Below are 15106 nucleotides of genomic sequence, written 5' to 3'. Positions count from 1 at the left end.
AGTATAGTATGTTGAAAAAAACTGCTAAAAACTTCATAGTATAGTTTGTTGAAAAAACTGATAAAAACGTCATGGTAGAGTATTTTGAAAGAACTGATGAAAACAACATAGTATAGTATGTTGAAAAAAGTCATAGTTTGGTATGTCGAGTTTGTTGAAAAAACTGATAAAAACGTCAGCATAGTAGGTAAAAAAAAAAGTTGAAAAGTCATATTATAGAATGTCAAAAAAACTGATAAAAACGTCATAGTATAGTATGTCGAAAAAACTGATAAAAACATCAGCATAGTATGTAAAAAAAAATTCTTAAAAAGTCATAGTATAGAATGTACAAAAACATTGATAAAAACGTCATAGTATAGTTTATCGTAAAAACTGATAAAAACGTCATAGTAGAGTATGTCGAAAAAAGTCACAGTATAGTATGTTGAAAAAACTGAAAAAAACACCATAGTATAGTATGTCGAAAAAAGTCTTAAAAAGTGATAGTATAGTTTGTCGAAGAAAAAACTGATAAAAACGTCATAGTAAAGTATTCTGAAAAAACTGATAAAAATGACATAGTATAGTACGTCGAAAAAAGTCATAGTATAATATGTTGAAAAAACTTCATAGTATAGTATGTCGAAGAAAGCGATAAAAATGTCATAGTATAGTATGTTGAAAAAACTGAAAAAACATAGTATAGTATGTCGAAGAAAGTGATAAAATCTTCAAAGTATAGCATGTCGAAAAAAGTCATAGTATAGTATGTTGAAAAAACTGAAAAAACATCATAGTATAGTATGTCGAAAAAAGTCATAGTATAATATGTTGAAAAAAATTAAAAAACTTTATAGTATAGTATGTCGAAGAAAGTGATAAAAACGTCGTAGTGTAGTATGTTGAATAAACTGAAAAAACATCATAGTATAGTATGTCGAAAAAAGTCATAGTATAGTATGTTGAAAAAACTGAAAAAACATCATAGTATAGTATGTTGAAAAAAGTGATAAAAACTTTATAGTATAGTATGTCGAAAAACGTCTTAAAAAGTCATACTATGGTTTGTCAAAAAAAATGATAAAAACGTCATAGTAAAGTATGTTGGAAAAACTGATAAAAACGTCATAGTAGAGTATTCTGAAAAAAATGATAAAAACATCATGGTATAGTATGTCGAAAAATGACATAACAGTATGTTGAAAAAAGTCATAGTATAATATGTTGAAAAAACAGAAAAAAACATCATAGTACAGTATGTCGAAAAAAATGATAAAAACATCATGGTGTAGTATGTCGAAAAAAATGATAAAAACATCATGGTATAGTATGTCGAAAAAAGTCATAGTATAGTATGTTGAAAAAACTGAAAAAACATCATAGTATAGTATGTCGAAAAAAGTGATAAAAACATCATAGTATAGTATGTGGAAAAAAGTCTAAAAAAGTCATAGGAGAGTTTGTCGAAGAAAAAACTGATAAAAACGTCATAGTAGAGCATGTCGAAAAAACTGAAAAAACGTCATAGTATAGTATGTTGAAAAAAGTCATAGGATAACATGTCGAAAAAAATCAGAGTATAATGTGTCGAAAAAACTGAAAAACCTTCATAGTATAGTATGTCGAAGAAAGTGATAAAAACGTCGTAGTATAGTATGTTGAAAAAACCATCATAGTATAGTATGTTGAAAAAAACTGGAAAAAACATCATAGTATAGTATGTCGAAGAAAGTGATAAAAACGTCATAGTATAGTATGTCAAAAAAGTCATAGTATAGTATGTTGAAAAAACTGAAAAAACATCATAGTATAGTATGTCACAAAGCGTCTTAAAAAGTCATACTATGGTTTGTCGAAAAAAAACTGATGAAAACATCATAGTGAAGTATGTTGGAAAAACTGCTAAAAACGTCATAGTAGAGTATTGTGAAAAAACTGATAAAAATGACATAACATAGTATGTTGAAAAAAGTCATAGTATAATATGTTGAAAAAACGGAAAAAACATCATAGTATAGTATGTCGAAAAAAGTCATAGTATAGTATGTTGAAAAAACTGAAAAAACTTTATAGTATAGTATGTCAAAGAAAGTGATAAAAACATCATAGTGTAGTATGTTGAAAAAACTGAAAAAAACATCATAGTATAGTATGTCGAAAAACGTCTTAAAAAGTCATACTATGGTTTGTCAAAAAAAACTGATAAAAACATCATAGTATAGTACGTTGAAAAAACTGATAAAAACGACATAGTATAGTATGTCGAAAAAAGTCAAAGGACAGAATGTTGAAAAAACTGATAAAAACAACATAGTATAGTATGTCAAAAAACTGATAAAAACGGCATAGCATAGTATGCCGAAAAAAGTCAAAGGACAGTATGTTGAAAAAACTGATAAAAACGACATAGTATGCAAAAAAAGTCAAAGGACAGTATGTTGAAAAAAACTGATAAAAACAACATAGCATAGTATGTCAAATAACTGATAAAAACGACATAGTTTAGTATGCTGAAAAAAGTCAAAGGACAGTATGTTGAAAACTGATAAAAACGACATAGTATAGTATATCGAAAAACTGATAAAAAATGGCATAGTATAATATGTCGAAAAAAGTCAAAGGACAGTATGTCGAAAAAACTGATAAAAAAGACATAGCATAGTATGCAGAAAAAGTCAAAGGACAGTATGTTGAAAACTGATAAAAACGACACAGCATAGTATGCAGAAAAAAAGTCAAAGGACAGTATGTTGAAAACTGATAAAAACGACATAGCATAGTATGTTGAAAAACTGATAAAAATGACATAGTATAGTATGTCGAAAAAAGTCAAAGGACAGTATGTTGGAAAAAACTGATAAAAACGGCATAGTATAGTATGTCAAAAAAACTGATAGTATAGTATGTCGAAAAAAACGATAAAAACGACATAGTATAGTATGTCGAAAAAAAGTCAAAGGACAGTATGTTGGAAAAAAACTGATAAAAACGGCATAGTATAGTATGTTGAAAAAACTGATAAAAACGACATAGTATAGTATGTCAAAAAACTGATAAAAACGGCATAGTACAGAATGTCGAAAAAAAATCAAAGGACAGTATGTTGAAAAGTGATAAAAATGACATAGCATAGCATGTCAAATAACTGATAAAAACGGCATAGTATAGTATGTCAAATAACTGATAAAAACGGCATAGTATAGTATGTCGAAAAAATCAAAGGACAGTATGTTGAAAACTGATAAAAACGGCATAGTATAGTATGTCGAAAAAAGTCAAAGGACAGTATGTTGAAAAAACTGATAAAAACAACATAGTATAGTATGTCAAATAACTGATAAAAACGGCATAGTATAGTATGCCGAAGAAAGTCAAAGGACAGTATGTTGAAAAAAACTGATAAAAACGGCATAGTATAGTATGTTGAAAAAACTGATAAAAACGGCATAGTATAGTATGTCAAAAAACTGATAAAAACGGCATAGTACAGTATGTCGAAAAAAAATCAAAGGACAGTATGTTGAAAAGTGATAAAAATGACATAGCATAGCATGTCAAATAACTGATAAAAACGGCATAGTATAGTATGTTGAAAAAACTGATAAAAACGATATAGTATAGTATGTCAAAAAACTGATAAAAACGGCATAGTACAGAATGTCGAAAAAAAATCAAAGGACAGTATGTTGAAAAGTGATAAAAATGACATAGCATAGCATGTCAAATAACTGATAAAAACGGCATAGTATAGTATGTCAAATAACTGATAAAAACGGCATAGTATAGTATGTCGAAAAAATCAAAGGACAGTATGTTGAAAACTGATAAAAACGGCATAGTATAGTATGTCGAAAAAAGTCAAAGGACAGTATGTTGAAAAAACTGATAAAAACAACATAGTATAGTATGTCAAATAACTGATAAAAACGGCATAGTATAGTATGCCGAAGAAAGTCAAAGGACAGTATGTTGAAAAAAACTGATAAAAACGGCATAGTATAGTATGTTGAAAAAACTGATAAAAACGGCATAGTATAGTATGTCAAAAAACTGATAAAAACGGCATAGTACAGTATGTCGAAAAAAAATCAAAGGACAGTATGTTGAAAAGTGATAAAAATGACATAGCATAGCATGTCAAATAACTGATAAAAACGGCATAGTATAGTATGTTGAAAAAACTGATAAAAACGGCATAGTATAGTATGTCAAAAAACTGATAAAAACGGCATAGTACAGTATGTCGAAAAAATCAAAGGACAGTATGTTGAAAACTGATAAAAACGGCATAGCATAGTATGTTGAAAAAAATCAAAGGACAGTATGTTGAAAAGTGATAAAAACGGCATAGCATAGTATGTTGAAAAAAGTCAAAGGACAGTATGTTGAAAAAACTGATAAAAACAACATAGCATAGTATGTCAAATAACTGATAAAAACGGCATAGTATAGTATGCCGAAGAAAGTCAAAGGACAGTATGTTGAAAAAACTAATAAAAAGAACATATCATCGTACGTCGAAAAAAATTGTCATAGTATAGCATGATCATGAACTGGTGCACTCTGTATCTTCAGTACTTTCACACTGGGTAGTGGGTACTTAAAGCATATACTCATGCTACTGAACACTTTTGTACTTTAATTGAGTAAGATGGAGACTGCAGGACTCATATTTGTATAAGATTATTGTTGAACTGCAGAATTACTACAATTATTTGAGTAAAAGATGTGAATACTCCATCCACCACTGATCATTACCATGAAACACAGCGATCTGGAGACAGCTCTCCTTCCAGTATTTCAGAATCATAAAAAATGCATTTATGTTGAATGGAAAGTCGGTTTATAGATCACATATTACAGGATTTAATAAATAGACCACACTGCATTTATATACTTCCACAGCATTTTGTCATATGTGAACCCTGTATTCATCTCTTTTATCTATAGGTATGTATAAAACATAACATAAATTCAGTGTTTTCATGATGTATTGCACAAGTAAAATGAGCAGCAACAAAGGAGACATCAACTTAAAAATGCCACACATATTAAGTGCCCAACAATACATTAAATAGTTCTGACTTTGGTATAACATGATCGAAGAGGCAATAATGTTAACAATAATAAAATATATGTAGTATGACACAAGTCCTCACTGCCCTACAGTTGAAGGATGATAAAACACTGATAATACAGCACTGCACACTTATTTTGACTATGGATCCTCAGTAAAACCATGTGATTATTTAAAAGACCATGTGCATTGCTTTATTCAGTTACCCTGTAGTAACTCTGAGGTCTTTGCCTCTTACTTTCCCTTTAGTGTTCGTGATTGTTCCCGTCAGAGAATGTATACAGTACATGTGCACACAAACAGTACCATTACATAAAACTTCTGTCCCTTTCACACTATTCAGCAGCTGTGAGGTTTTCCAGGTGATCCTTCCTGTTGGTAAAGAAGCAGCGAGCGGCAGAGAGGACCGGGCTGGACTCGGACTGGCTCAGGGTGAAAACGAAGCGACTGATGCCTGTGTTAGGACACGGTGAGAACAGCTGGGACATCTTCACCCCTGCAGGCAGAGAGCTTTTTAAATCCTCTACGAGGTGCTTGACGGCTACACGGATGTAAGCACCGTGGCTCACGACCAGAGCGTGGACCGACACTCCCTGGAGACCGTCATCAGCCGAGCCGACAGAAGCAATGACTGAGGCAGCAGCTGCGGGTCCGTTCGCAGTGTCTCCAGCTCCTGATGCTCCTGCGGAGGCGTGTGGTCCTGACTGCCCATGTTCATCCAACATTTGCTTGAAAAGGACTTTGAGGAATTTTTTGAATCGCAGCTTCACCTGGAAAAAAAGGTGACAGGGAACCAGAGCAGGTTTGAGAGTGTGAATCATCTGACAAAGTAAACACTGTCAGAGTCTCGTGCTGTCTGTCAGATACAAGTTTCTTTAAATTATTTTGCCATTGTACAAACTATATAAAAAAGAGAGCTGAAATGAGAAATTGATTCATCAGTAAGTTGATCTATAGACATAGGGCAGCATGGTGGTGCTCCCCATGACAGCGAGGGTTTTCTCCAGGTACTCCAGCTTCCTCCCACAGTCCAAAGACATGCAAGTTAACTGGTGACTCTAAATTGCCCGTAGGTGTGAATGGTGGCCTGTCTCTCTGTGTCAGCCCTGTGATAGTTTTGGAAAATTCTGCTGTGCATTTTGCACTACTAAGAGCAAATTCTCTCATTTTGCAGCGAAACAGTCACTTACTTGTGTTTCTGAAAACATCTGAGGTGAGAAATGGGCAATGCAGTTACAGAATCTTGATTCGTGTTTGATCAGCGCTGCCTAGTTTGACACAGTTAACAAGCAGTGATCAACATGATTGACAGCTGCTTTAGTGACTTCTTGGTCGCTTTTGGTACGCTGCGGTAGATTCTGGCAGATACCATTAGAGGCAATAGGAAGAGGAGGAGGCATGATTTGTTTTTCACAGATTATCTGTCTCAAGTACTTCCTTCAGAACAAAGTGACAGTTTCAGCAAACATGACAAAAGTTATTCTCATTAAAGTTACCAACTGTGGCTTTACAAAAAAAAAAAAAACAAGCATTGTCACAAGCATATAACCATGGAAGAATCAAGTAGAGTAGCTTGGGATCTTCCACATTAACTACCAAACTGCACTGTCTTTTGCAGCTATTATCTGTCCATGCAATATTTAAAATGGGCACAACATGGCGCTGTTGCACAAACAATCATCTCCTAACCTTAAGTTTCACAGACCTCCCTTTACTCCTGGTATGAAAATGTGTCTTGTATCCAGATTGTATCTAGATTACACGCTGTCTGGCGATACACAATATATAGTCAAAGCCACATTTGACATGTCACAAGACATTTTTGGCAGTATGTGAGCACCAAGCACTGGAGCTACAGAGATTTAAAGGTTTGCAGCACAGGACACAAAACTATAACATGAGTATAAAAGTATCAAGTAGGTTTGAAACAATTACAACTCTTTGTAGGGGGAGTTAAAAAGTCATTGTCCATGGCCTTTAAATGTAGTGCCGGGAAATGATTTAAATCTTTTTATTTATTTGGGATTTTAATTTTATTTATGCACATAGCATCAACAGAGAGGCCGAGGGAGGGAAGGAACAAGAGACACTGTGTCCACATTATATACGTCTTGTATATGAAACGTCTGTGTTCTCGCTGCATTCTTTCAACAGTTCTGTCAGACTACAACTACCAAGAAGAATGGTGATGCACTATGATCCACCTCATGATGATATGACCCTATATCAATACAAATGGTGTTGTCTAAATCTATATCTTGCTTGAAAATATATTGTACATAGCCATTATATCACCCAGCCCAAAGTCCAACCTTTAAGGGGTGTTGGGTGCATTTTGATGTGGTCAAGCACTATCTGACTGCAATCAAATCCCCCAAAATGCAATTTAGTGCCAGCTGGTAAAAGTGGCTGTTTAACATTTTAACAGTACAGTACTGTACAGTGAGTGTCCAAATGATGAATCCTGACTGTATCTGACTCACCTGGTCTAAAGTCTCGCCTCCTGGAGGAGTGTAGTCATGACATGACTGCCCAGCAGCGTTGGCCATGTTCTTCAGATCCTCTTTGGGACGTCCTTCAGCAACACCAAAACCCTGCATTAACACAACCACACACCACAGCCTATAAATCAGAACAGTAGCTGATGTAGTGCTACATTTAAAGCTTTAATATTTGGAGGTAGTACAAAGACAACTTACCCTCTCTCTGAGTAATGGCTCCAGGACCATCTCCGTGCCAGAACAGTGAGTGTTGTTTCTCAGAATTATTTCAGCTGTCTGAAGGAGGAAATGTAATCTGGGAATTACTGACTCAAATAATTTGTGAGTGCCAAAAGTGTCTGTCATAGGCAAACTAAAAAGTCATTAATACACTGTCAGCATCAGTGAGTCAAAGACCACAGAGACATGAATGTGCACACAACTATTTTATATCTGGAAGTCTTTTACATGCATCCTGTTTTTCCCCTTTTTCACAACCTTGAGAAAACAATAGTGACACTTTACTGGCTTAACAGAATCATTTGTTCCTGATAGGAAATAAACAAGCTGCAGATACTCTGCGGACAGAAAAAAGGTCTGGAGCTCCAGCTGTGAAACTGTTGGGACATTTTCTGCTCATGTTTAATCACAGAGCTTCTTTTGCATCTTGGTAATGAACACTGCCCATTAGTTTAATGCAGGTTAATGTAAACAGTGGTTTTATTTGTCAGTTATCCCTTGCTCAGCGCGATTTACCACCGATATACCAAAAGCAGTAGCAATGTGTAAGATTAAGGGAGATTTAGCGCCATCTAGTGGTGAAGACTGCAGATTGCAACAAGCTGAAACTTCTCCTGGTTAGAATTGCTTCAGTGTTCATTGATCAGGAGGTTTTTATCGGGAGCCGTATTATCCACGGAGGTCTCCTCATCTCCAAAACAAATGGACCAGGTGATGAAAACCGGCACAAACACTAAATAAATTACAAATCACTGTTTCTCCTTGAATGTTTGGTATGTTGGAGGCGGGCCGTTAGACTAGCACCTGCCAATGTGTTCTCACCTTTTTCCTCCAATAACTTAGGATCCAGAGGTTCAGGAGGCTTTTAGCGGGAGCTGAATTATCCGCAGAGGTCTTTTCCTCTCTGAGACAAGCACAGAGAATACTGTCCGACTCTTCCCATATTCTCCATGCTGAGTATGAGCTTCACCCTTGGGCAGACGATGCAGGAGGCCCAAATTTAAACTGAATCATTTCTGCCAACCTAAATTAAGATTTTTAAATAATGTTGCCTGATGCTTTGGGGTTGTCTGTGCACACAGGAGTCAGTGATGTTTTATATCATGATATTATTTTAGGGCCATATTGCCCACCCCTAGTATGGACCTGCATTTGTATAGCACCTTTCTAGTCATCTGACAACTCAAAGCGCTTTTTACACTACGAGTCACATTCACCATTCACACACACATTCATACAAGGCTTCCATACACCTCCTACTCAGTTTTCAAACACACTAACACACCCATGGAACAGCCATCGGAAACAGTTTGGGGTTCAATATCTACAGCCAGTGTTTGGTTTGTCTGCTCTGGGCTTCTGTAGAAACATAGTGGTGCAACATGGCCGACTCCTCAGATGAGGACCTGCTCCCTATGTAGACATAAACGGATCAAGTTAAAGAAAACACAACACTTATTATTTTCAGGTGATTATACACTAAAGAATACATTGTCGTTATTTTGTAATCCATTTCTGCCAATATGTCCTCCGAAATCCTACACACGGGACCTTTAAACTAAGATGGCCCAAGTCCCATTTTCAGTGTCATGAGCTCAGACCGTTGTAGCCGTAAGATGCTTTTAGGGCCTGTTCTGTTTTATATGCATAATGACATGTGGAGGCAGACAATCACGTAGGAGTTTGTTAAAATGTTGACACTTAACTAAAGGAAAAATGTGTGAGGTTTGGTCTGGAATCACTTATTTCAAAGGTCACTGATGTAAGGCTGTTGCACAATGTTTGTATTGGTAAAATTATTCACAGGAAATTTCATCAAACTTGAAAAGTTCCATGGACAAAATGTTAAATATCACTACAATAGGGGGTCAACGTAGGATCTCTAGGGAGTCATATGCTGATAAATTATTCTATTAAAGGTTAGACCAAAAAAAACTCAAAGGTTTTAAAGGACACACTGCTGCCTATGAAAAGGCAAAACCAAAGTCTGTCTCTCAATAGTTTCAGACTGTCCTACTCTTTCTGTGGCCTGATTCATTCATACTGAAGATGTAACTCTTTAGAAATTATTCACATATTTTAAGGTTCAGTGTGAAAGACTGATAGGGATGTATTCGTCTCGCCACCAGACAATCAGAGATCTCAACATTCTAATAGTCTGGGGATACCCCTTTCTAAAGTGTGTTCAACACACTGGAGAAAACGGCCGGCAACAAAGTAACGCCTTTTGCATTTTTGAAAAGGAAACGCCCTCCCGGAAATGTGCGCTCCCCCTTTTCTCGTCCACAAGGACACAAACACACAGAGAGCTTGAAAATGGATGCCGAGAGATTTAACTTCGTTTCATCAAGCGTGTGCTCAGTCCACGAGATTGTGGAAATGAAGGACTTACAGCGACTTTGTTTAAAACTTTTAACTGTGTTTACAAGCACAAGATTTCAGCGAGCCACTGAAGGACTGCCCTGCGGATTTACTATTGGTTCTGCAAGGTAGGGAGTTTTTTAAATTCTGAAATTGTATCCGCTCATCTAAACACAAAATCAGGGAGAAAGAAATCAGTCTTTAGTTAAGCAAAGCGTCTAAAGACTGACTTGTGAGTCTAGGTATGTATTGGAAGAATATTAATTATTCAAATTTGTTTATTAGGATAAAGCCCCCTGAGATGTGCTATCATGTTTTCGAGGGAGTTTTCTTTGGTGTATAATCACCTGAAAATAAGAACTGTGTTTTCGTTACCTCAGAATGAGCCCTTTATGTCTACAGAGGAAGTGGTCCTCGTCCACGGAGTCCACCATGTTGCACCACCATGTTTCTACAGTACAGACAAACTGAACACTGACTCTAGATGGGGCTATTCACATTCTTGTGTCGACCACCTTCGTTGGCAACCCCGCCGTGACACGCTGTGTCAGAAAAACACTGATTTTTTTTTTTTTTTTGCATGAAACTAATTTATTCTGTGTTTTTACCGGTTTGAAATCACCAGGTCTGTTTGTTTTGGAGAGGAAGAGGCCTCTGTGGATAATTCAGCTCCCAGCAAAAACCTCCTGAACAATGAACACTGAAGGAATTCTAACCAGAAGTTTCAGCTGCAATCTACATCCTTACCACTAGATACCACTAAATTCCCCTAAATCTTAAACACTGTTCCTTTAATATGAGTGTCACTTTTACAAAAGGATAAATAATAAAACAGTGTGTAAACACGTGTAAGCAGTGCATTTGTCGGGGACTATATTCACCTGCGAATTAATACACATTTGAGAATCTAGTGAAAATTTCCAGCCAGAGGGTTTATGTACGTAGGACTGTCTCAAAATGAATGACAGTGCCCGTGTTCATCACAATGAAGGGACGTGTCACCCAGTGCAAAGGGGTTGCTGATTGATGTGTTTTTTAAAAATCAGTTTCTGGACAACAATAGTGTCGCAGAGGAATAAGTTATATCAGGCTTTGGCTTTAGAGACAATACTTGTTAGTATGATTGTTGTTGGGTCTTTTCATGGAATTGTTCACAATAACGAAAATATAGAATATCACCAAACTTATCTTTTCATGTGCGAACAGCACTACACAGATAAAACAACAAGTCTGCATGATCTGACATTTAATCACTATGCAGATGACAGAAAGACAGTGATTCTTCTGTCAGCTGATCTGTGTGTGACACCAGGTTGGTAGGTGTGTCTTACCTGTATGGCTCGTTGTAGATTACTGACATACACATTGTTGAATTTGATGTCTTTGAGGTATTGTCCCACCGCCTCACCCTGCTGCAAACCTGTTTCTGACAAGGGCGTGTCCACACCTTGACCTAAAAAAACACAGAGTTGTCGGTTTGCCAGTAATACTCTGTATTTTTATCTGTTCACAGCCTTCTCTATAACCCGTGCTATCACTCTTATCACGACATACGACAATAAAAATACAACAGGTAGCTTTTATGATACTGTCTGACATTTTTTTCTCTTTTCTTTCGGTGGTAGGTCGTCGTCACTGGTGCTTTGTTGTAATTTGCTCCGTACGATAAAGTGATCCATCGTCCCACTCACGGCTTTCTCACCCCTCACACTGGCTGCCAATCAGGGCTTTTGATGTGTCACACACTTATAATTTCCACGTGTGAACAGTGACAAATAGGTTCCCAGTGAAGGTTTTTTTTTTAAATTGAATTAAATTAAATTACATGTTCTAGCTAGAGTTTCCTCTGTGTTGGGAAATGGGTGCACACAACATACTGATACAGTCAATTAAAAATTCATTCATAACTTTTTGCATAGGCTCAGTTGAACATTGCAATAATAATGTGTGGTTATAAAGAAATCCCACGGCACACCTGGATGTTTTAAACTGTTTTTAAATGCCCTTTTATATTAAATTGCCTTGTCTGTTTTATATCCATTATGTCTACTTTCATGTGAAGCACTCGGTGCTTATAATGCCGTTATTGTAAAGGACTTTGCGCTGCATTTCTTCTATGAAAGGTGCTATATAGTTTATCATTTTTTCTAGCTCTTACATTTTTTTTTAAAAATCATTGTAATCTTATTGACGTCTTATTTTCATGTTATTTTTCAAGCACTTTGTAACCTTGTTTAGATAAATGCTATACAAGTTATTACTGTTACATTAAAATCATTAGTTAGGACTGCGAACTATGTAGAGACGCACCGATGCAGCTTTTTCAGTTTCGATACCAACCCCGATGCTGTGGCTTTGAGTATCAGCTGATACCTGATACCGATCCGATACCATGGTTGACCTAAAAAGCTATATACCTTTACATGTAGAACAGAAAAGACTAGAGGCATCAGGCATTGATGACTACACAGTTTGTTCCTAAGGTAAAATGAAACAAGATGAAACAGATTAATCTACATCTACATCTTGTAACTCTTGAGACAAGTGTTTGCTCACCCTTGTACATTTCCGACAGTGCAGTCTTGGAAAAATATTAGCGCAACGGCAAATTGTACCGTGGCTCCAGGTGATCCAGTAAACGTTGGAAGCCCATGTTTTCAATAACTGTCATTGGTTGTCCATCCAAAACAATGTACTCCAGCACTTTCTCAGAAATGTTCTTTCTTTTGCGCTATTGCTTGGGAATTTCTCTCTTTTTCTTTTTCGTTAACTGCTGTGTAGTATTACCTCCTGCTCGTTTTCGACTTACTCAACTGCTGGAACTCTTGGTGCTCCATTTGGTGATGTTTTTGTAGATACTGTAATTAACTGGTAGTATTATACTTGGCGGTACTACCACCATCCCTAGCAACATTCACTTTGCAGACATTACAAACTGCCGTCGGGCTAGTTGGGAGTGTTGAGTGTGAAATACCTCCACACAGCAGATTCTCTCCTTCGCTCCATGACGTATGACGTAGCTCGCATTGCAATAGATTTAAAAGGAAAGGATTGCCTCAGGTATAGATTGCATTTTCAGATACCCGATCCATCTATTTTGATGATATCGGTGCCAAGATTCGATCCAGATATCGGATCGGTGCGTCCCTAGAACTTTGGTAAAAATCTCCTCAACCACTGTGGAGATATCAATGTCTAAAGTCAAGAAAACTGTCCTGCTCACAACTTTAAAGGGCGTAAGTCTCAAGGAGTTACTTATATGAACAGTAGGCTATAAACTGTAGGTGGATGATTACAACATGCTGACCCAGGGAAACATACACTGAGCATCTGACCCATTGAAAAAACATTGCTGAGCACATAAAAACTAATTGACAGGTCTCCCAAATGAGTCATATTAAGATGATATTGATATTGAGGACCCTGGAAACATATTCATGCTCCCTCCTGTAACATGTAAGACATGTAAGTCTAGAGCAAACACCCACGTTTGACTGTATCTGTATATGAGTGAGTCAGACTGTACTGAGTCAGAACGTACCTTGCAGCAGCTTGTCCCTGTTGTACTGAGTTTCCCCACTGTGAGAAAATACAGCAATGTCATTCAATTATCTTAAACACGTCTGTGCGTTTCATCGGTGACATTAAAACTAATATACCTCCCTTCAAACACAAAGCTAGTTATGAAGACTGTAACACAATAAACACACTCATAGTAGCTCAGTTACTTTGCTCCTGTTTCTGTGAACTCTAACCGCACACATTCAGCCGCCATGCTTCATCACCAAACTGACGCGACACACTGTCTCTGTAGAATATATTTACATTATCAATTCATGTTTAAGTCCTCTGAGGACAGGAGAGGAAAATTAAAGCTGGAAATAATCACTTACTGTCGTACGAGAGTTAAACTGAACGTAAACATTTTCACCGGCTGCTCTCATGCGGCTGCTTCCGGTTGGTTCAGCCGCAATCATGTGACGTTGCCTCATGCGTCATGACGTAAATCATATCGCATTGCAGGGCTGCGTAAAGACTATTTAATTGTAATATAATAATATTCATACTTTGAGGTTGTAAGTGTTAATATTACGGTTGTAAATTTATTAATATAAAACGAAACGTTTTAGTCGTTAATATTTCTTTATTTTGTAAATTTTGTACAGAAAAAAATATTCTTTTAATTCTATTTTATATATTTTCATTTTTAAAAAATGTATGTTTATGTATTTTCATTTTTACTTTGTTTCACCTTTATTATTATTATCACTGCATATGAACCTTATGTTAATATATTACTTTTCATATATATATATATATATATATATATATATATATATATATATATATATATATTAACTTTTAAGTTCTTTAATTTGGGATCTTTTGTTTATTTCTGTTTTGTATTTGTATTATTTGGACAAATAAAGTGAATAATTTATTGATTTTGTATTTGTGTGATGTGGAAAATAATATGATTGATTTATTAAGTGATTAATATTTAATTTATACGCTGTTGATTGCATTTATTGTCTGATATTTTGTCAAGAATGTCTAAATGAAAAGTTCTCTTTTAGCATTTTTTACTTTTCAAAAAACAAATGACTCATCATTAAAATTAATAATATTTAAAATAATAACAATAATATTCTGTGATCTAAAGCACCTGTAGGCATTATATAAATGTATGTTTACATGGAGAAATAAAAAAATTGCAGACCCATATTGATTACTGTGCTAGTTTTAGATGAATTAGCAAACATTTAATTTTAACAATTAATTTTAAATAAGATTAACAACATTTAACTATTAACAGTACCCTTTATATTTAACAGTCTCTAAAGCTTGAACAAATTCAAGTTAAAAAAAAAAAAGTAAAATCAACCACTGTACTTCCAGTCTTAAAAAGTTAAATATGATTATAGACAATATTTGTTCAACTGAAAACAAAAAACAACTCTCATCT

At 35.5% G+C, this 15106-nt stretch overlaps 1 protein-coding gene across 1 annotated transcript; it reads right to left on the bottom strand.

Moving 5' to 3' along the window:
* Positions 1-4824: 4824 nt before the first annotated feature.
* Positions 4825-14128, bottom strand: tigarb (TP53 induced glycolysis regulatory phosphatase b). Its single transcript, XM_033614337.2, has 6 exons — positions 14034-14128; positions 13682-13719; positions 11472-11593; positions 7759-7836; positions 7543-7653; positions 4825-5829 (listed from the first exon to the last, which is right to left on the bottom strand). The coding sequence occupies exons 1-6, from the start codon at positions 14063-14065 to the stop codon at positions 5395-5397; spliced, it is 816 nt and encodes a 271-aa protein (XP_033470228.1). The 5' UTR covers positions 14066-14128; the 3' UTR covers positions 4825-5394.
* Between the last annotated feature and the right edge of the window lie 978 nt (positions 14129-15106).

Source organism: Epinephelus lanceolatus, chromosome 23 (assembly GCF_041903045.1).
Source record: "Epinephelus lanceolatus isolate andai-2023 chromosome 23, ASM4190304v1, whole genome shotgun sequence".
Taxonomy (NCBI): Eukaryota; Metazoa; Chordata; class Actinopteri; order Perciformes; family Serranidae; genus Epinephelus; species Epinephelus lanceolatus.
This window is presented reverse-complemented; position numbering and strand designations above follow the sequence as displayed.

Coding starts and splice junctions, on each gene's coding strand:
- tigarb (XM_033614337.2), bottom strand. CDS start 14,065: ATGTTTACGTTCAGTTTAACTCTCGTACGACA. Junction 11,594..13,681: donor CAGGGACAAGCTGCTGCAAG/GTACGTTCTGAC, acceptor GTGTTTTTTTAG/GTCAAGGTGTGGACACGCCC. Junction 7,837..11,471: donor ATCTACAACGAGCCATACAG/GTAAGACACACC, acceptor TTCCTCCTTCAG/ACAGCTGAAATAATTCTGAG.